At 36.3% G+C, this 21,096-nt stretch overlaps 1 protein-coding gene and 1 long non-coding RNA gene across 2 annotated transcripts; one reads left to right on the top strand and one right to left on the bottom strand.

Moving 5' to 3' along the window:
* The first annotated feature begins 6,327 nt into the window (after positions 1–6,327).
* On the top strand, positions 6,328–8,663 carry LOC138322320 (E3 ubiquitin-protein ligase UBR4-like). Its single transcript, XM_069266355.1, has 3 exons — positions 6,328–6,443; positions 7,784–8,027; positions 8,556–8,663. Exons 1-3 carry the CDS (start codon positions 6,403–6,405, stop codon positions 8,661–8,663), a joined length of 393 nt encoding a protein of 130 aa, XP_069122456.1. The 5' UTR covers positions 6,328–6,402.
* A 412-nt stretch (positions 8,664–9,075) lies between these two features.
* Positions 9,076–20,442, bottom strand: LOC138322530 (uncharacterized). Its single transcript, XR_011208417.1, has 3 exons — positions 20,348–20,442; positions 10,384–10,489; positions 9,076–10,119 (listed from the first exon to the last, which is right to left on the bottom strand). It is a non-coding gene; the product is annotated as an uncharacterized lncRNA (long non-coding RNA).
* Between the last annotated feature and the right edge of the window lie 654 nt (positions 20,443–21,096).

Genomic DNA, 21,096 nt, shown 5'->3' with positions numbered 1-21,096 from the left:
ATACACAATCTTCATAATTCGTGTATTGGACAATGACAGAAAAGAAGGCTAGTGGTCTGTCTATGGCCAGACGCTGCCTGGAATTATTACTATCATCCTGTTTTCTAATAGGGAGCCTTTTGTCATGTGCATTAATTTTTTAACATCGTTTGTCCCATCTTATAACATTATCGGGTAAGCTATGTTTTTGTTGAAACAAAAAAGGAAGGCATCTGGCCATGGTGTGCACCCAGACCCCTAGAAGCTCTCATTTTCTGTTGCATTTGGTTCTCCATTTGGTTTGATTTTCACACTTTTTTTTCTTTACACACATTTTCTTAGGACAAATAAAAAGCTTCTAGAAGCATTCGACCGTCAGTAGTAATCTTGTAACTGGCGTTTTGAAAGTGTGCACACATTTGTGAATTGATAGTCGGATTTAATACAGGACTTTAATGCTGAATCAAAAATGTGTAATATGTCATTTACAACCTGGAGAACGAAGGGCATGGCATATAGTCAACCAGCGAAGACTCATGGCCAGCTACAATTCCTTATACCCACCCCCTCCCCCTTTTCTTTTATTTGCTAAGGATATCGAGATATAACCTGTCAATATTGAATATTAATGACAATAAATTATCTAATATATTGGGATTTTATCGGTTTTTTTTTAGGAAAAAGTTAATACTTGAAGGATTTACATTGTACCTTTTAAGCGATGGAGATAAAATCTATGTTCATGCATGTATGTACCACAAAGTCGAATACATTTAGATTTTAAAATGATAAGCATCCAACGATAAAGGTAGGAAATGGAGCTTTCTGTCTAATTCTCACTCTTTATCTAATTCCTTATTTTTTCCCCTTTTCCTTTCTCCCTCTATTTTTTCATTTCTTCCTTCTTTTCCTTCCCTCCCCTCTTTCTTTTTCCCTTCTTCTTTTTTTTCTCTCTCCTATTTTAGGGGGGGCGTACGCCGGAGGTCCGCCCCCCCCTTGATCCGCGCCTGTGTAACAGCCTAAATGTACAAGTTGGTTTTCTTGATTTTTAATCGAATTCTCGCGAATTCAAAAAAGTTCCAACATTTCAAAATCTATACAGTAGGCATATTTTGTTATTATAAAAAAACCATGATTATCATTTGTTTTTAATGTAAAAAGAAGGAGAAGTAAACTATAATTAAGTTTACTCTATTTATCTAAACTTGTTTCCGCCTCCGATAGCAATCCATCTACTAGTATGGATGGTGGTAAAGTGGGCAGTAACTCATACCCGGTATAATAATAGCGGGCATATACTTTGTTGATCACCGTGTTTCCGTCAGTGCATCAATGTGCGTTTCGATAAAATGATTTCAATTTTGTTTGAGAATTAAATTTTCTTGTCTATGAAATCCATACTTTAACGAATTATAAGACTTATAAATTTATCAAATGATAAATCTTATCCTGCGTATTTCCTCATGTCGGAACCATTATGGGGGGACATATTTGTGGTTAAAACCGGAAGCTACAGAAAAAATGGCTGCGAGTCCAGGGATGAAATGGTCTCAGTAAGCGTAAAACCGCTGCTGACCGCATCCTACTCGTCGTTCAACAAAGATGACCTGCCTGGATTTGCAAAAGCTTTAAGTAAAAGGTTCGAACATGTTTTTTATTTATATAACTCGCCTTGTTTGGCATTAAATGTTCATAGATTACGCTTAAGTGCCCTCTTGATTTGGTTGTCGATTTTTGTAAGGGATAAATTTAGATTCGCTTCATCACTCCACCGAAAATTTTTTGGAACTTTCGTTATTGTTTAAAACATTTTTGTCATTTCTCCTGATCGTATTTGTATTGTTACCGCTCGATTATAACTCAATATTATAACTGAGAAAGATGTTAAATTTTATCAAGTCAAGGAGAAATCTAGCTATCTTACTGTTGTAGCGGAAAAGATATCACTGACTGTCAGAAGGTGATTTCATTTCCGCTACAAAAGTAGTTAGGAGAAGTCATGATTTGGCTATTACAATACTGTATTATTAGTTTAACACAAATATATAATACAATGTTAAAACAAATGAAATCTGTATGTAGTATAATGTTAGACAGCTGGTATATTTCTTTAAAAGTATCACTATATATTGTATCTGTATCTTTTGTTGATACCTGTATGGTATTGTACTCGTACCATATTTTTTTACGTTATCCGCCCTATTAAGCATGCTGGTTATTAGGGCCACCTATAAAAGTATGCTGGTTATTCAGGGCCATGATATAGAAAGGTTATGGAACTCCTCCATGATGCAAAATTCAGTAAGAATACATGTGAAAATTAAATATGATACCAAGGAAGTCATTTAAAAGTTTGCTCGTGGAAGGGAAGGGGGCACATTTTTTTAAAGCCATACAGACATATGTAGTAGTATTTAATTTATTTATATTTTTCACTATTATAATTATGTTGTATTTGTAGTGAAAAGACATTCTTGAAATAAAGATCAGCATGACAAGTTTACTCAGCATTTGTGGCTTTAGCTCACATAATTGAGTGCAAGCGCTCGATCAGGAATATGATTTCTTTATATATAATAGATTTATCGTGATCCGTTTAATATCACAAATAATTTCTTACAATACAATTTTAATATCTCACAATAATGTTTAAAATTCGTATTAAAAAAAATTTTGAGTGAAAGAAATGTCCGCACGATAAGTCAAAACAATATCTGGATAAAGTGCTATATTAGTACTTGCACAAAACATATTACACACGGTCAAACATATGTATATGCCAAGGGCATCCTGTCGATTGATAGGCTCCACAATTGAAATAATCGGCAGTCTAGTTACAGTGCTGACTTACCATGCTTTGATATAGAACATTATACCGTTGTTAGAAATAGCATCAAACAGTCCGTGACTAAAAAAAGTGCATCTTCGTTTCGATCTTCTATCTGCGGTATGAATACCACGAAATCATATTCCGGAAGTTTACAAAATAAGGGCTTCGGTGACTTGCATCACTGGGATGGCAAAGTTACGCTCTAGCAACGGTCTGAATAAAGTCTATTTTCAGGTTAATGATAGTTCCTGATTTTAATATTTCACAGTAGACGGTTAGGTAGCAAATATAACTAATAGCGCTTACATATGTCAAAGGGTAATTTCAGAGTAAAAAATCCACATGTCTTAATATTGAGGGAACAGCATTGTCAACCGGCAATGTGTGAAATATGAGGAGAGAGTAAGCGTGAATTTCGTAACGGCCGGCCTTGTTTGTTCTACCTCACAAGATGTCTGGACGTCTATTTGCAGAGTAAACTCACGCCCATGAAAATGACCAAAATCAATTTTGCTTAAGATATTTACAGTGGTTGGGAGTGTTATTTGCTATAGTTCTTGACAAGAACAAGTTTACAGACAGTACCATGATTCTAATCGATCGATAAGCATCGCACGTGCTATTAGCTAGAGTTCACAGCCTCCGTAGTTGCTTCAGAGGGTTACCGTGGGGTGCAGGGACTTTTAATTCAGAGGGGCCTTCACTTATGTAACGGTGCGTGCACAGTGCGTGTTACGCATTTTTGGGACACATCAGAGACAACATGCTGACCGCTGGATTGTACAAAGCGTGCGACTCTATTGTCCGAGAGAAAACCGGTAGTTTCTTGGTTGTCCAGGTTCTGTCTCTTTATACCATGAATGAAAGTAAAGCCAGTTTTGAGTGTCATGCCTGGTTTCCCTCTCATAATCAAATTACAATACAAATAAAGAAAAGAAGAGAATAAAACAGTTATATGGAATCTATCTTTCATTTTTCTCAATTATCATTTGTTTACAATAGAAAAAGGAAAGAAGAGAAAAACATTATTTATATGAATAATTCCTTGGCAGGTGCTTATCGATTCTTCTAATTTCTTGTATGATATTGAAATGGTCAATGTCTTTGGTAGTTGGTTATTCGGGTATTTTGCATATAATCAGAGTTATTCTGTCCTTGCAGGTAGGTATTGATGTCGTGAACTTCATGTGTTTGCGAGCATAAACATCATACTTTTCTGGGAAAAAAAAGATGTAAATTTCGCTCTACAAATTAATTAAAGTCATATTTAATACAATATCTACTGCCAAGGGAGATAACTGGCAAAATATGACTAAGACAGAATAATCAATGGATTAGTTTAACCCTGTACATCGAGTTCATGAGTGATTAATGCCTAAAATTGTTGATTCTTTATGTTTTGTCCACGAAACCACCTGATCGATGTTGATCAAGGCCCTGTGTACAGGAAGCAGTGGCCCTAAACAAAGGCAGATTGTAACGTCGTACGTCGCCGTTCCTCTTTTTCTTTTATTTTCATTACGACAAGGCCCAGGGCTCCGCCAGCCGTTACGGGAGACAGCACACAGGTAAGATGCACAGATTGTATTAACTTTTTTTTTCTCAAGAAGAGACAGACACTCAGGTAAGGGATAGTATACACAGATTCTTTACACTTTTTTTTCTTACGAAGAGACAGACAACAGGGTAAGGGATATATACACATGATTCTTTAACTTTTTTTTTTCTAGAAGATGACAGACACAGGTAAGGGATATTATACACAGATTCTTTAAACTTTTTTTTTCTAGAAGAGGACAGACACAGGTTAAGGGATATATACCACAGATTCTTTAACTTTTTTTTTCTAGAAGAGACAGGACTACAAGGTAAGGGGGTATATACACAGATTTCTTTGAACTTTTTTTTACTGAGGAACGACAGTAACACAGGTAAGGGAGATATACCAGATTGTTTAACTTTTTTTTCTAGAAGGACAGGACACAGGTAAGGGTTATATACACAGATTTCTTTAACTTTTTTTTTCTAGAAGAGGACAGACACAGGTAAAGGATATATTAAACAGATTCTTTAAACCTCTTTTTTTTTCTATGAAGAGGACAGACACAGGTAAAAGGGATATATACACAGATTCTTTAACTTTTTTTTCTACTAGAAGAGACAGGTCCACTAGGTTTCGAGATATTAAACACAGATTCTGTCTAACTTTTTTTTTCTAGAAGAGACAGGACACAGGTTAGAGATATATACACAGATTCTTTTAATTATTTTTTTCAATTATATTTTAAACATACCATAAGCATACATGACTTACAACTCTTTATAAAGCTTTCTAAAACTGACATTAATTGTTGTGCTAAGTCACATTTTCAATATACCAGGTAAATGTTAAATTTACAAGCAATTACTGGTATTAAGCTTTTGTATTCACTCAATTGTTCTACTTTGTTTGAATTATTTTTTGACCAGAAGCATATGTTACAACATGTATATATAGGATACAGAGGTCAATCTTGGACATACACGATACGTGTATACTTTCAAGATACGCATGTATAAACTTTCATCATTTGTTCTTATTTTGGATTGGACAAGCACCCATCAACTATGGGTAGTGAGTCCATTATATGATATATTTCACATGTCTTATAAATTTGGTATCACTAATGCTTGTTAAACACACATGTTTAACATTTTATATATGTCATGTACAAAATGAAGATTTTTAAAAAAAAAAAACGAAGATGAGATCGAGATTAGGTCTGTATTGAAACTGTATTCAACTTTTTTTTTAGTCAATTGTAACAAATCTATACTCCTTGTATTGGCATTGGATATTGTGATGTAAAATTTGTTTGACTTTCGTGTCTAGTAGTGTCTGTTTGTTGAAACTTCTACGGACAGCGTTTCGATAAAGAATGTGATGTGAGTTATATCGGTACTGCTTTCCATCTGATGACTTTTTATTTAGTGGTCAGGTGGTTAAGATGTTTCTAATATTAATGTGTGTACATAATCCATATCAGAAAAAGACCTCTACATTTTCAGAGTTATGCCCCTTTGTTACAAATTGATTAAAACTGCTCCTAAACTACTGGAGTGATTTCAATGAAACTTGATGGCAAAAATTCTTGTACAGTGAAGATGACCTCTACGTGTTCCTTGTCAACAGTTTAAGTTGTATTCACAGTACTATAGACTCCACACTGCTGAGGTATAATGAATACCCTCCATCTGTTTGTTTTTGCAGATTCAGTTGTTAAAGTGCAACCAAAAGAAATTGCCCGTTCAAGACTAGACACAGGAAGTGACATATTTGACCAGCTGACCTCCGTGTTTGAGGAGGTAAGCATTGCCAGTCCACAAAAAACGGAGCCAGTGGTCGAGCCTGTGGTCAACGACGATGACACGCCCCATAATCGCCACAGTCGCGAGACAGAAGACTTAAAAGCTGCGTTTGGAAAGAGGAACTTAGCTCACCTTCTGCAGCTGGATGGGAGCTGATATATTCGGTGAACGTCTGCTCCAGTCTGACATTCCTGGGGCGGTACTCTCAGCGATACAAAGAGGCTGTGGCCGGCTCATCATTCATCATGCCTAATACCCTGGTGGATGCACTAACATCCAGGACAAGGTAACACAAACAAGTTGTGATAACACACTTGAAAGTCATGACTTCATTATTAGCTCACCTGGTCCAAAGGACCGAGGTGAGCTTATGGGATACCGCAGCGTCCGGCGTCCGGCGTCCGTCAACAATCGACTTCTTCTCCATAACCGCTGGTCGGATTTCAACAAAATTTGACTGGTAGCATCCTTATGGGCTACTAACGGAAAATTGTACAAATGATGGGGCTGACCCCCCGGGGGCCTGAGGGGCAGGGCCAAAAGGGGTCAATTTGGCTATTTCCATATAAACGACTTCTTCTCTGAAACCAAGCATGGGATAGCACCCTATAAATGCATATGGTTGACCATCCTTATCCGTGTTTGGGGAGGTAAGGGTCCACAGGGGGCTGACCCCCAGTGGGTCGTGAGCCAAATGTGGTCAAATGATGGGGCTGACCCCCCGGGGGCGTGAGGGGTCGGGGTCAAAATGGAGGTCAATTTGGCTATTTCCATATAAACGACTTCGTTCTCTTGAAACCAAGCATGGGATAGCACCCATAATGCAATGGTAGCATCCTTATAGGGTGGGGATTCAAAATTGTACAAATGATGGGGCTGACCTCCCGGGGGCCTGAGGGGCTACTACATGTACTTTCATATAAATTACTTTGTCTCTGAACCTATGTATTGGATAGCATATTTGTATGGTATTAATAGCATCATTGTATGGTTGTGATTCAAAATTAAACTTTGGGAGTCAATTTTGCTTATTTTTCTAATTGTCAGAGTCTTGTGGTAATTACTAACAAAAAACCAGGTGAGCGATACAGGCCCTCTGGGCCTCTTGTTTCCCATTTCAAAATCGATATAAAATGCTGAAAGATAAGAAAAATTTTGTATGGACTGTGAAGATATTTTAAACCAAATATTTTTCATGGCTACTATATTTCCCAATTTCGGTTTTAAAACATTTTTCGCTGAGATTAAGTTTCGCAGATTTGAAATTGAATGGAAATACCTTTGAATCTAATTGTGCAAGAGTTGTGGAGATATGAATTCGAAATTGAGATGTACATTAGCAAATTTACTTTGATCACAAAATTTGTGAAAATAAATCGCACGAGAAAGAAAGTTTGTTTACAGTAAATAAGTCCTATGTCCCTCTGATAAGAATAGCGATTTTATATTTGTATATGTACAGCATTGAAGCTCTTATAAGGCTTTGCCTAAATTCATAATATTCGTTATCAGCCTATAAGTGCCAATTGAAAGCTGTTCAGTGGTTTGCTAGTAATGACCTTTATATTTACTTTCGATATATTGTTTTGGTCACTTGGGTCAGAGAACATTTGTATCTTGTTTCAGTTACCAGTGTTTGCTGAGTGATATCTCAGTCGTCTGGCGAGCCTTCAGTTTACCTATACTGGAGCCGCTGTCACCAAAACGGATGGAGAAAATTGTTAACATCACCATGAGCTGTCTGTATGCCTCTCTATCTGTTGCCATGGCAAACAATGTTGTGGCCCTAACCAGTACCACTCCAGCAAAGTCCACCTCCAGTAAAGATGAGGAAATTGACAATTATGGATCAACTGTAATTCAGAGAAGTGTAAGCTTTCATTTAAGTTTTATTAAGTTTAACCTATTCACCCCTGAAATTTCATAATGGACTATCCCAGTCTTTGACTCAGAAGAGTCCAAATGTGTCTTCAGGGGTGATAGACTTGACATTGTCAATTGCCAACTAGGGTACTGCTGTCATCCAAAGAAGTGTAAGATTTGTGAAGTTCAATGCCCCAAAACATCAGATTTTAATTCAGAGAAAAATAGTTTTAAGGATTAAGCAGACATTATTAATTGACTGACTTATTCTTCATAATCTTTGCATATAAGGTTTGTGACTGGCAATTACATTCCCTTTTTGCCAACAGAAATTATTGTGTATTACTTAAAGGTTTGCATATCCATGCAACATTCATTTAGCAAAAAGTCATTCCTTAATGATAATGGAAAATATTCTCAGATATTTCTTGTTTCTCAATTTGGTATACAGATATATCTTTTCTGGTATTCTGTAGACTTAAGAATTGAAGTTCTATGAATAGGAATGTAAGGAATTTTTACATTATAATTTTAGCTGGAGATATTTAACACAGTGTCTGCTGTTATGAGAACATCCACAAGAGCAGGAGGAAATGTGAGTAAGACATTAAAACCAGAAAAAAATCTTCCTAGTAGAGTCTAAACTTGTGTTCGACGCTGTATTACGTGAGTTTGATTACACAGATATTTAGAATGGAATTGCTATTTTTCAAATTACGTGATTCAATTAAAAGATGAGGGTGTTAGAGTTTGTACTTCGGTATAAAAACGCTTTCGCAAAAGATGCGAAAAGAAGTAATTTCATTTTCGTAATTAGTGATTACCATTAGCAAAATGCGCAAAATGCGATCGATAGCGTGAGCAGAGCTATGATAAAGTCCAAGGGTGTAGAGATGGTATGTGATGGGAACCTCTGGAGTATCGAGGATGACATTACTATTACACAATGATATATCATTGCGTTCATACGTTAATGATAGATTTCTGGTACAGGATAACATTACTCCAGAATTTATGATAATATATGATTTTATTTCTTGTAACGTCTTCAAACATTAACTGGCATTGAAGTTCATTTTTGAAATAATTCAACTTTCTAGCACAAGCAATACTACACGTATCTGGTAAAGAATTGGATATTTAAGTTAAAATAATTTGTGTCTGGTCCTGTTGTACAATAAAGTATGTTTCAAGCCGAAGTGGTTCCACACCTATATGCAAGGAATTGCTTCTATTTCCGGTCTTAGTTGAAACATCCATACTCAGCTTAAATGATAACAATAATTATAAAGTGTTTCCAAGTTCACAAGTCCCTTCCGTTCTGACTTAAAGGATTGGATTTATGTTTTCTGCAGGTGTTTGTGTGTAATGAGATTATTTAACTCTCACTGTACGAGTTATTCCCCTTGGGCGACGCTCATCATCTTTGATTAACTTAGAGATTAATTAAACAGAGACTTGGAGCCGAATAGATGCGGTTTTTTGTGTGTTTTTTGTTTTGTAAAGAATCAACACATGTATAGAGCGAGTTCCCCAACCCAACCTCACGTCCATGACATGTATACTGTTAGTACACACCATATTTCATATACACGGTTTAGTATGTATGCTATACTTCATTCTTTTCCTTTCCGGTTGCCCTTTTCTCAAATTGACTGTAAAAAAAAAAAAAAAAAAAAAACGGGGAGGGAGAGTGAACACAACGTGCAATTATGAATCGTAAACAGTACCACATGGGTTAAAGGCCCACTACCTTTCCGAAACGGCTTTTAATTTTAAGAATAGGAATGTAAAACAAGATCGATAATTTTGTAGAGTCAAAAAAGTTATTAACTTACCGTTAATACTACATTTATCATCACCTTCTGAACAATTTTATTGAATTAATAAAATGTTAATTTTCAATACGCGAGCCGTCTTATGTTTTCCGCATTTGGATATTCCAAATAGCATGTTGTATTAAAAGTTGATATACACATCCATGATTGGTAGTTGCAGAATAATTTCATTGTCTTTGAATGTTAAGGTGGTTGTGGAGCGAAAAACGGTGGCGAAGATAAGTACATTGTATATCACCTATAATGCAATCCCCGCACCATCTGGAAAAATCAAAAGAATAGACAATACAGATACGCAACTAAAATATACCCTTAATTCTGTATAAACCGCATAAAAAACTGGAAATTCATTTTATCTAATTACAGTACACTACATTTTGATTTGTGAATTATCATAACTCAACATTTTTGTAGCTGCACTTACATCACGTCAAGCAACATATAAGCTCATAAAGCTTTTGATATTAGATATGTATGTTTTGATGACTGATTTCTGTCATCTCGCGTTGTCGTACCATTTTTTACCTGAACACAGCGCTCGGTGTTGACTTCAGATCTGTCTTTCTCAGTCTCTCACTAGGCCGCCTAAACTGAATGTCACTGTCCTCATTTACAATACGTATTGTCTGGCCTGAAAATAAGATTGTGTTCCCTCGCAATAATTATTGTGTGGCCTGACAATAAGATTGTGTTCCCTCACAATAACATTGTGTGGCCTGACAATAAGATTGTGTTCCCTCACAATAATTATTGTGTGGCCTCACAATAAGATTGTGTTCCCTCACAATAAGATTGTGTTCCCTCACAATAAGATTGTGTGGCCTCACAATAATATTGTGTGGCCTCACAATAAGATTGTGTTCCCTCACAATAATTATTGTGTGGCCTCACAATAAGATTGTGTGGCCTCACAATAAGATTGTGTTCCCTCACAATAATTATTGTGTGGCCTCACAATAAGATTGTGTTCCCTCACAATAATTATTGTGTGGCCTCACAATAAGATTGTGTTCCCTCACAATAATATTGTGTTCCCTCACAATAGTATTAAAAAGATAAAAAGAGCGAAAGTGATAGACCATACAACTTGAACAGCCAGGGTCATGTAAGGACGTGCCAGGTTTGTTGGTGGAGGAAAGCCGGAGTACCCGGAGGAAAACCACCGACCAGCGGTCAGTACCTGGCAACTGCCCCACATGGGATTCGAACCCGCATCCCAGAGGTGGAGGGCTTGTGGTAATATGTCGGGACATCTTAACCACTCGGCCACCGCGGTCCCTCCGACATACATGTATTACCACATTCGCGACCCAGAGGTGGAGGGCATGTGGTAAGGCCGACATATATGTATTACCACATGCCCTCTACCTCTGGGTCGCGAGTTCGAATCCGATGTGGGGCAGTTGTCAGGTACTTGCTGCTGGTCGGTGGATTTTCTCCGGGTACTCCGGCTTTCCTCCACCAAGAAACCTGTCACGTCCTTAAATGACCCTGTTAAGGATGTACTCCTCTGAGAAGTCAAAATTTTCTTGTATTAAACTTTTTTTCTCATATAGATTTTCGGAAAGAGGAGTTCATACCATGAAAGAAAATGAAAGAAAAAACATTTGTCCGTGTGCTCGTTTTTGAGCTACTGTCACTCAAAGATACCTAGTTGACAAAATATTGGATTTTATGGGAATTTAGCCATTTTGACCATATACACAAGATATTAAAGCCATAATTTCCTAATGAGGTGTTTGGTATGTATTTATGTTTGTAGAATTTATTTTCCAGTAGTCTGCTTTTAAAATATACCAGTTTTGATCAAAAAGACTGATATTTTTTCTCAGAATAACAAGATATTATCAATAGGAAAATGGTTGTTCTTTCAGAATCAGCCAGAAAAATGGGGGGTCCGTGTGCTTACTTTTTTGCCCCACTTGAATATTTGTTATTTTTCAGTATTTTAGAGTAAAAATTAAAAGTGCTCAAATTACCATTAAATGTAAAAAATAAAATGAAAAAAGTGAATCATTTTATACATTAATGCTCAATATTTTAATCATCACGAACCAAGTAAAGATTTACAGCAAAAATTAGCTCAATACAGCTAAAAATGCTGGTGCAGTGATGATTTAAGTAAAAACAATTTCAGTAAAAAATGGTAAAACTGTTGCTCTACTTGAAGCAAAAAAAAAAAAGACACAATTTCAAAATGGCCGCCAAATGGGCCATTTCTTAAAATCCCCGTATAAAAAAATCTGCTAAAGTTAGAACTGTAATTTTTTGACAAAATTTGCTCTACTTGAAGCAAAAAAAAAAAAGACACAATTTCAAAATGGCCGCCAAATGGGCCATTTCTTAAAATCCCCGTATAAAAAAAATCTGCTAAAGTTAGAACTGTAATTTTTTGACAAAATTTGCAAGTGGCAACTTGCTACAGATATTGATAAATTGTATTTGAAAATCTCATAACTTCTTTGATCTTTGTCGAAACAAGACTTCAACGGGACTGAAACCTCAGAAGAATACATCCTTAATAGGACGTTAAATTAATCAAACCAAACCAACCACGTTCGTGGAGTGTAACGTAATCAGAAGCCCGCCTTGGCTAACGAATATGGGAAATCGGCTTTTTTTTTTTAATTTATTTTTTATTCATTTTTTTTTCAGAAAATATACACATCACAACATATACAGAAGATACATGAAAGACGAGTACAATTAAAGTTAAATTTGTAGAGTAATTTCAGATTGCATATTTTAACGTATGTACATACATATATTTACAAGTAACTTATTAACGTAACAAATACACACACACACATTCACATAAAAGGTCTATCAAGAGTTATTTCCCTTCCTACAGATGTAATGAGAAATTGAACTAGGGGAGACAACTCTTGATAAAAAATTACACCAAAGACTGGACAGAAAAAAAAAAAAGATTAAAAAAAAGGGGGGGGGGGGGTAAACCTAGGTCACAGATCTTTCAAAATTTTTTAAAATATTACTGTTTATATATTTAACCAATTTTGTAATTCTGCAAGTGCTTGTGGTTTCCGCTTTAAATTACTGTTGGATATTATAATCCTGTGAGCTTTTAGTTCAAATTTAATATGATTTTTAGCTCACCTGGCCCGAAGGGCCGGTGAGCTTATGTCATGGCGCGGCGTCCGGTCGTCCGTCGTCCGTCGGCGTCCGTCGGCGTCCGTCTGTCCGTCAACATTTCCTTTAAATCGCTACTAGTCATAGAGTTCTGAATGGATTATAACCAAATTTGGCCAGAAACATCCTTGGGGGAGGGGGAACAGAACTTGTATAAATTTTGGCTCTGACCCCCCAGGGGCAGGAGGGGCGGGGCCCAATGGGGATATAGAGGTAAATCCTTTAAATCGCTACAAGTCATAGAGTTCTACATGGATTGTAACCAAATTTGGCCACAAACATCCTTGGAGGAAGGGGAACAGAACTGGTATAAAGTTTTGCTCTGGTCCCTCGGGGGCAGGAGGGGCGGGGCCCAATAGGGGAAATAGAGGTAAATCCTTTAAATCGCTACTAGTCATAGAGTTCTGAATGGAATGTAACCAAATTTGGCCACAAACATCCTTGGGGGGATGGGAACAGAACTTGTATAAATTTTGGCTCTGGTCCCTCGGGGGCAGGAGGGGCGGGGCCCAAAAGGGGAAATAGAGGTAAATCCTTTAAATCGCTTCTAGTCATAGAGTTCTACATGGATTGTAACCAAATTTGGCCACAAACATCCTTGGAGGAAGGGGAACAGAACTTGTATAAAGTTTTGCTCTGGTCCCTCGGGGGCAGGAGGGGCGGGGCCCAATAGGGGAAATAGAGGTAAATTCTATAAATCGCTACTTGTCCTCGAGTTCTACATGGATTGTAACCAAATTTGGCCACAAACATCCTTGGGGAAAGGGGAACAGAACTTGTATAAATTTTGGCTCTGACCCCCCAGGGGCAGGAGGGGCGGGGCCCAATAGGGGAAATAGAGGTAAATCATTTAAATCGCTACTAGTCATAGAGTTCTGAATGGAATGTAACCAAATTTGGCCACAAACATCCTTGGGGGAAGAGGAACAGAACTTGTATAAAGTTTGGCTCTGATACCCCAGGGGCAGGAGGGGTGGGGCCCAATAGGGGATTTAGAGGTTAATATTAAAATTCCTTCAGAAAAGAAACAATGAACCTGTATTCAGAACATTACTTGGCATTGCAAACCAGGTGAGCGATACAGGCCCTCTGGGCCTCTTGTTTAGACTGTTGAAATTGAGTTCTTTTTCTAGACATTTGCAGTTGTAAATGTATTGTTTTACTAGAAGCAGTATCAAATTTTCAATATGGAAATTAGTATTTGTACTATCTTGTTTGCCGAAGATAAAGTCCTGTTTTTCTAATCTAAGACTTAAATTGTTAGTAATTATAGAAATTCTTAATTGTTCAATCAAATTTGATACATTTTCACAGTCCCAAAATATATGAGTGATTGTTTCTGGATGTGTTTTACAAAATGTACATAGATTGTTGTTTGATTTACCAATTCTTAAAAGAAATGTTTTTGTAGTTAGTATTCTGTGATTTATTCGGAATTGTAACCATTGAAGCTTTGAGCTAGTAGTATCATTAAAAGGTTGTTTATAAATATTTCCCCATTCATCCCTATCAATTTCAAAATTTTGATTCCACTTATTTTGAGCAGTAGGTAAAACTTCATTTTTAATTAAAACATTATATATATTTTGAACACCTTTTTTACAACTTAAAAATCAATTTGAGGTTTATTGGTATGTTAGGAAGAGTTATATTTTTTTCAGAGTCAAAACTTTGTTGATTGTTTCTGATGACATGATTAATGGCATTTTTCATACCATGATATTCTAGAAAATTGGTCTGAATGTTATACGTTTCACGAAATTCTTCTAGACTATATATGGATTTGTCTGTTTTCAAAATGTTATGGATAAATATAACACCCTTTTCATACCATAACTTCTTAAAAACAAGAGATCCCAGAGGGATCTTGGCGCCCACACCAATGAATGATCTATGTCTGACAAACGGAAGAGGGATCTTTTCTCTGCTTTTAAATCTTTTACTACATATTACTACATATGAAATTTGAGAAAGATCCTTTCAGAACTATCTGAGATATAAAACGGTAACAAATATCAATTATCAAATTCCAAGATGGTGGCCTGTCGGCCATCTTGTTGACCGATTGGTCCTAAAATTCAACATGCACAACTAGACCAGAAGGGGAACCTGCAAAAAAAAAAAACATGGAGACAGATCCCTTCAGTACTTTTTGAGAAATAGTGGTAACAAGCTTCAACTAACAAAATCCAAGATGGCGTCCTGTCAGCCATCTTGTTCATCAATCAGTCTCAAAATGCAATTTGCACAACTAGACCCCTAGGGGAACATGGACATGCAATTTGAGACAGATCCCATCAGTACTTTCTGAGAAATAATGGTAACAAGCTTCAACTATCAAAATCCAAGATGGCGGCCTGTCAGCCATCTTGTTCACCAATCGGTCCGAAAATTTGATATGCACAGCTAGACCCCAAAGAGAACCTGCACATGCATTTTGACACAGATCCCTTAAGTACTTTCTGAGATAAAGCGGTAATAAACATCAATTGTCAAAATCCAAGATGGCGTCCTGTCGGCCATCTTGTTCATCGATCGGTCTAAAAATGCATAGTGCACAACTAGGGCCCTAGGGGAACCTACATGTGAAATTTGAGAACAATCCCTTTGATACTTTCTGAGAACTAGCGGTAACAAACTTTATCAATCAAAATCCAAGATGGCGGCCTGTCGGCCATCTTGTTCACCCGATTGGTCCGAAAATTTGATATGCACAGCTAGACCCCAAGGAGAACCTGCACATGCATTTTGACACAAATCCCTTAAGTACTTTCTGAGATAAAGCGGTAATAAACATCAATTGTCAAAATCCAAGATGGCGTCCTGTCGGCCATCTTGTTCATCGATCGGTCTAAAAATGCATAGTGCACAACTAGGGCCCTAGGGGAACCTACATGTGAAATTTGAGAACAATCCCTTTGATACTTTCTGAGAAATAGCGGTAACAAACTTTATCAATCAAAATCCAAGATGGCGGCCTGTCGGCCATCTTGTTGACCGATTGGTCCCAAAGTGCAATATGCACAACTACACCCCTAGGGGAACCTACATGTGAAATTTGAGAGAGATCCCTTCAATACTTTCTGAGAAATAGCGGTAACAAACTTTATCAATCAAAATCCAAGATGGCGGCCTGTCGGCCATCTTGTTCACCGATTGGTCCGAAAATTTGATATGCACAGCTAGACCCCAAGGAGAACCTGCACATGCATTTTGACACAGATCCCTTAAGTACTTTCTGAGATAAAGCGGTAATAAACATCAATTGTCAAAATCCAAGATGGCGTCCTGTCGGCCATCTTGTTCATCGATCGGTCTAAAAATGCATAGTGCACAACTAGGGCCCTAGGGGAACCTACATGTGAAATTTGAGAACAATCCCTTTGATACTTTCTGAGAAATAGCGGTAACAAACTTTATCAATCAAAATCCAAGATGGCGGCCTGTCGGCCATCTTGTTGACCGATTGGTCCCAAAGTGCAATATGCACAACTACACCCCTAGGGGAACCTACATGTGAAATTTGAGAGAGATCCCTTCAGTACTTTCTGAGAAATAGCGGTAACAAACTTTATCAATCAAAATCCAAGATGGCGGCCTGTCGGCCATCTTGTTCACCGATTGGTCCCAAAATGCAATATGCACAACTACACCCCTAGGGGAACCTACATGTGAAATTTGAGAGAGATACCTTCAGTACTTTCTGCGAAATAGCGGTAACAAACTTTAACTATCAAAATCCAAGATGGCCGCCTGTCGGCCATCTTGTTGACCGATTGGTCCCAAAATGCAATATGCACAACTACACCCCTAGGGGAACCTACATGTGAAATTTGAGAGAGATCCCTTCAGTACTTTCTGAGAAATAGCGGTAACAAACTTTAACTATCAAAATCCAAGATGGCGGCCTGTCGGCCATCTTGTTCACCGATTGGTCCCAAAATGCAATATGCACAAACTACACCCCTAGGGGAACCTACATGTGAAATTTGAGAGAGATCCCTTCAGTACTTTCTGAGAAATAGCGGTAACAAACTTTAACTATCAAAATCCAAGATGGCCGCCTGGCGGCCATTTTGTTGACTGATTGGTCCCAAAATACAATATGCACAACTAGGGCCCTAGGGGAACCTACATATGAAATTTGAGAAAGATCCCTTAAGTACTTTCTGAGAAATAGCGGTAACAAGAATTGTTAACGGACGGAAGGACGGACGGACGGACGGACGGAAGGACGGACGACGGACCACGGACAAAAAGCGATTTGAATAGCCCACCATCTGATGATGGTGGGCTAATAACTTTATGATTTATTCTGATTTCATTATTAAACCAAATAGGGTTTTCTAAAATATTTGTTTTGTAAATATTACTTGAACTTAAGGTCGTACACCAAGCCTCTAGAACATCTCTCCAAAATAAATTTTTACAATTTTTAGATTGTTTTTTTATGTGTTCAATTCCAGTATTCGCTAATTTTTGTTTGTCAAATAGAGATCTTAGAATAATATTCCAGTTTCCTTCTTTACAATAAATTCTTCTTATCCATGATACTTTTAGAGCAGTTATAAAGGATTTTAGATGAATCATTTTAAGCCCCCCTTCCTCATATTTTTTAATAATTACATCTCTTTTAATTTGATCCGGTTTACCATTCCATAAAAAGTCAAAGCACAGACAATTAATTTGTTTAATATACAAGTTATCAGGATTTGGAAGCGATATAAATAAGTGGTTGAACTGGGATATTAGTAAGGTTTTTATTACAGCTATTTTGCCAATTGGTGTAAGAATTCTTTTGTTCCAAATTGAAATTAGTGATTTTAGTTTTGCAAGTTTTTTGTCGAAATTCAGTTGGATTATTCTGCTTAGATCTACATCATATTCAATACCCAATAGATAAAGCGTGTGGTTCCCCATTTTAAGTGAAGATTAGAATTAAATGTATTATTACTGTACTTCATACTGCCAATCCAAAATTACCTGGGTCTTGGAGAAATTCATTTTTAAACCAGATATATTAGCATAGAAATTTAGTGATTTGAGAGTTTGATCTAAAGATTTTTTTGAGCCATCTAAAATAACAGATGTGTCCTCAGCAAATTGAGATATTAGAATTTCATCTTCATGTAATAGTATACCTTTAATATTTTCATTATTTCTTAGTAGTATGGATAAAATTTCTGCACATAAAATAAAAATATATGAAGAGACGGGGTCACCTTGACGACAGCCTCGCTCTATATGGAAAAAGTTGGACAGATTTCCCCCAATATTTACTGCTGACTGTATATCATTTCTAAAGAGTTTTATCCACTTGATTATTGTAGGACCAAAATTAAAGTATTTTAGAGTTTTATCAATAAAGTTCCAGGATACAGAGTCGAAAGCTTTTTCAAAGTCTATTAAAAGTAAAAGTCCCGGTATATTATTTTCTTCTGTATATTGCATAACATCATATATTAACCTTGTGTTTTCGCCAATGTATCTTCCAGGGATGAATCCAGTTTGATTATTGCTAATTAATTTACTGATTACCTTTTTGAATCGTTCTGCTATTGCGCCTGATGCTAATTTATATATATATTATTTAAAAGTGTTATCGGCCTCCAATTACTTAATTTATCGCGGGGTTTATTGCCTTTTGGAATGCATGTAATTATTCCTCCTTTTTGAGTTATTGAAAGTTCTGATGTGCTAAAACTATAATTAAGTGATCTTAAAACAAATGGCCCTAATTGCTTCCAAAATATTTTCAAAAATTCCACTGTAAAACCGTCAGAGCCAGGACTTTTATCATTTTTCATTTTTAGCAGTGTGTTGTTTAATGCATTTATGGTAAGGGGTCCTTCAATATTTAAAGAATCTTGCTCTGATAATTTAGGAACAGTATAAGATTCTAGAAGTTGTTCAAGATTGACATTACTTAGTGTGATATTTTCTTTATATAAGTTATTATAGTAATTTTCAGATTCATAAAGAATTTTTTTTTTGATCCGAGATAACCGTTCCATCTTCTTTAGTTATGTAAGGAATAATTTTACTAGTATAGTTGCGAGACTCTAAGTTGCAGAAATATTTAGTTGGTTTTTCCCCTTCCCTTACCCATTTTGCTCTAGATCTTTATTATGCTACCATTTATTTTTTGTTTTCTTATTTCTTCTAATTCCTTCTTTTTATCTTCTAACTTGTTTACTGATGTATTATTTGGCCCTGTTTTTTCTAATGCCTTAATTTCATTAATTAATTTTTTTTCCCTTTCATTAGATGTTTTTTTTATATGACTTGAGTAGGATATAGTTTTACCCCCGAATTTCCATCATTAGTGTTTCTAAAAAGAGTTGGTCATTTATTGTAAATACTATAAGATCTGACGATATATCTTTTACATTATTAATATTATATACGGGTACTGCATATTGAGATTTGATATCTTCTATTGTAGATTTAATAAGTTTTAAAAATTCATTATCGAATAAAAGAGAATTATTAAATTTCCATAAACCTTTTCCACGTTTAAAGTTATTAAAAGACAAGTTAATTATTGAGAAAGAATGATCTGAACGGTAACCTGGTTCAATTATTGAAGAAGTCAAACTTGGTAAAAGACTATCTGATATCAGTATATAATCTAATCTGGCCTGCTTGTGTGGATTTTTTCTACGCCAAGTAGTATATCTTTTAGTCTCAGGATTCTTTTCTCTAAATGTGTCTACTAGTCCAAAAGTGTCTATATATTCCAAAACTTTCTTTCTTGCAATTGCGTTGTTTATGTTTTTATAGTTTTCACACATCTAATTTAGGATCAAATATCATGTTAAAGTCTCCACATATTACATATTTGTCATTTCCAAACTCTTCTATAATATCAAATATCTCGTCATAAAAAGGAGGTTGGTCAATGTTAGGTCCATATAAAGTAATTAATGTTATTTTTTCTCCTTTAACTATTATATCTAAAGCTAACATGTTACCGTTCAGATCTTTCTTTTTCCTGTAAAATTTTATATTCAAAATTATTATTGAAAAGTATAGCAGTTCCTCTGGAATTAGAATTAAATGAGTTGAATACACAGTCAAAACCCCAGTTAGAACGAATAATTTATTCCTTATCAGATGTAAAATGTGTGTCCTGGAGGCAATAAATATTGTACTGTTTATTTTTTAAATAAGAAAAGACGTCTTTTCTTTTTGAGAAATCTCCAAGACCCTGGCAGTTGGCAGATAAAATCTTTAAACTTTCAACGACGGGCATGACGCATGGCGTGATGAATGACCTAGGTTTAACAGATAAACAGACACAAAAGAACAAACAATAACATTAAACAAAAATACATACAAAGGCATAATGAAACAGTCAAAACAGGTCACGAAGAAAGACTAAAACTCGACGACCCACCGTATATGTGTAGGAAAGACATAGATTAAAACGTTTTCCTGATTCAGCACAGTGCGTTCGATTTATATTACGGGTAATTTCAGATTGACAAGATATTTGACGATAGATTGTTTGATTATATGAACTAAAATATACATATGGATGGAATAAAATCTTCAAAAAAAAAGAGAGAGAATGAAAGAAAGAGAGAAAAAAGATGGGCTGTTTGAAAGAAACATTTGTAGTATTTATTTTATTGTTGCAGTTATGTCCCTTGTTATGAAGTCGGTCGAAAATAAAGAGTTACCGTTCCTTGGTAATATTGTTTATTCCGGAACAGTTCACTTTTTAGGTCATCTGACCCGAAGGGTCAGGTTGACCTATAGTCATCATGTTTCGTCCGTCGTCGTCCGCCGTGCGCCGTGCGCGCGTGCGCCGTCCGCCGTCCGCCGTGCGCCGTGCGTTAACTTTTCACATTTTGAACTTCTTCTCAAGTTCTACCGGTGCAATTTGGCTGAAACTTGCATGAAATGATCCTGACATGGTCCCGACAAAGTGTTCTTATTTTTCGTGTCGATACGAAATCCAAGATGGCCACCACAGCCGCCATCTTGAAAACACATTTTGAACTTCTTTCTCAAGTTCTGCCGGTGCGATTTGACTGAAACTTGCATGAAATGATCCTGACATGGCCCCGACAAAGAGTTGTT

The sequence above is a fragment of the Argopecten irradians genome, chromosome 4, assembly GCF_041381155.1.
Source record: "Argopecten irradians isolate NY chromosome 4, Ai_NY, whole genome shotgun sequence".
NCBI classification, from domain to species: domain Eukaryota; kingdom Metazoa; phylum Mollusca; class Bivalvia; order Pectinida; family Pectinidae; genus Argopecten; species Argopecten irradians.
Note: the sequence above shows the minus strand (reverse complement) of the source record. Positions and strands in the feature narration are given on the sequence as shown.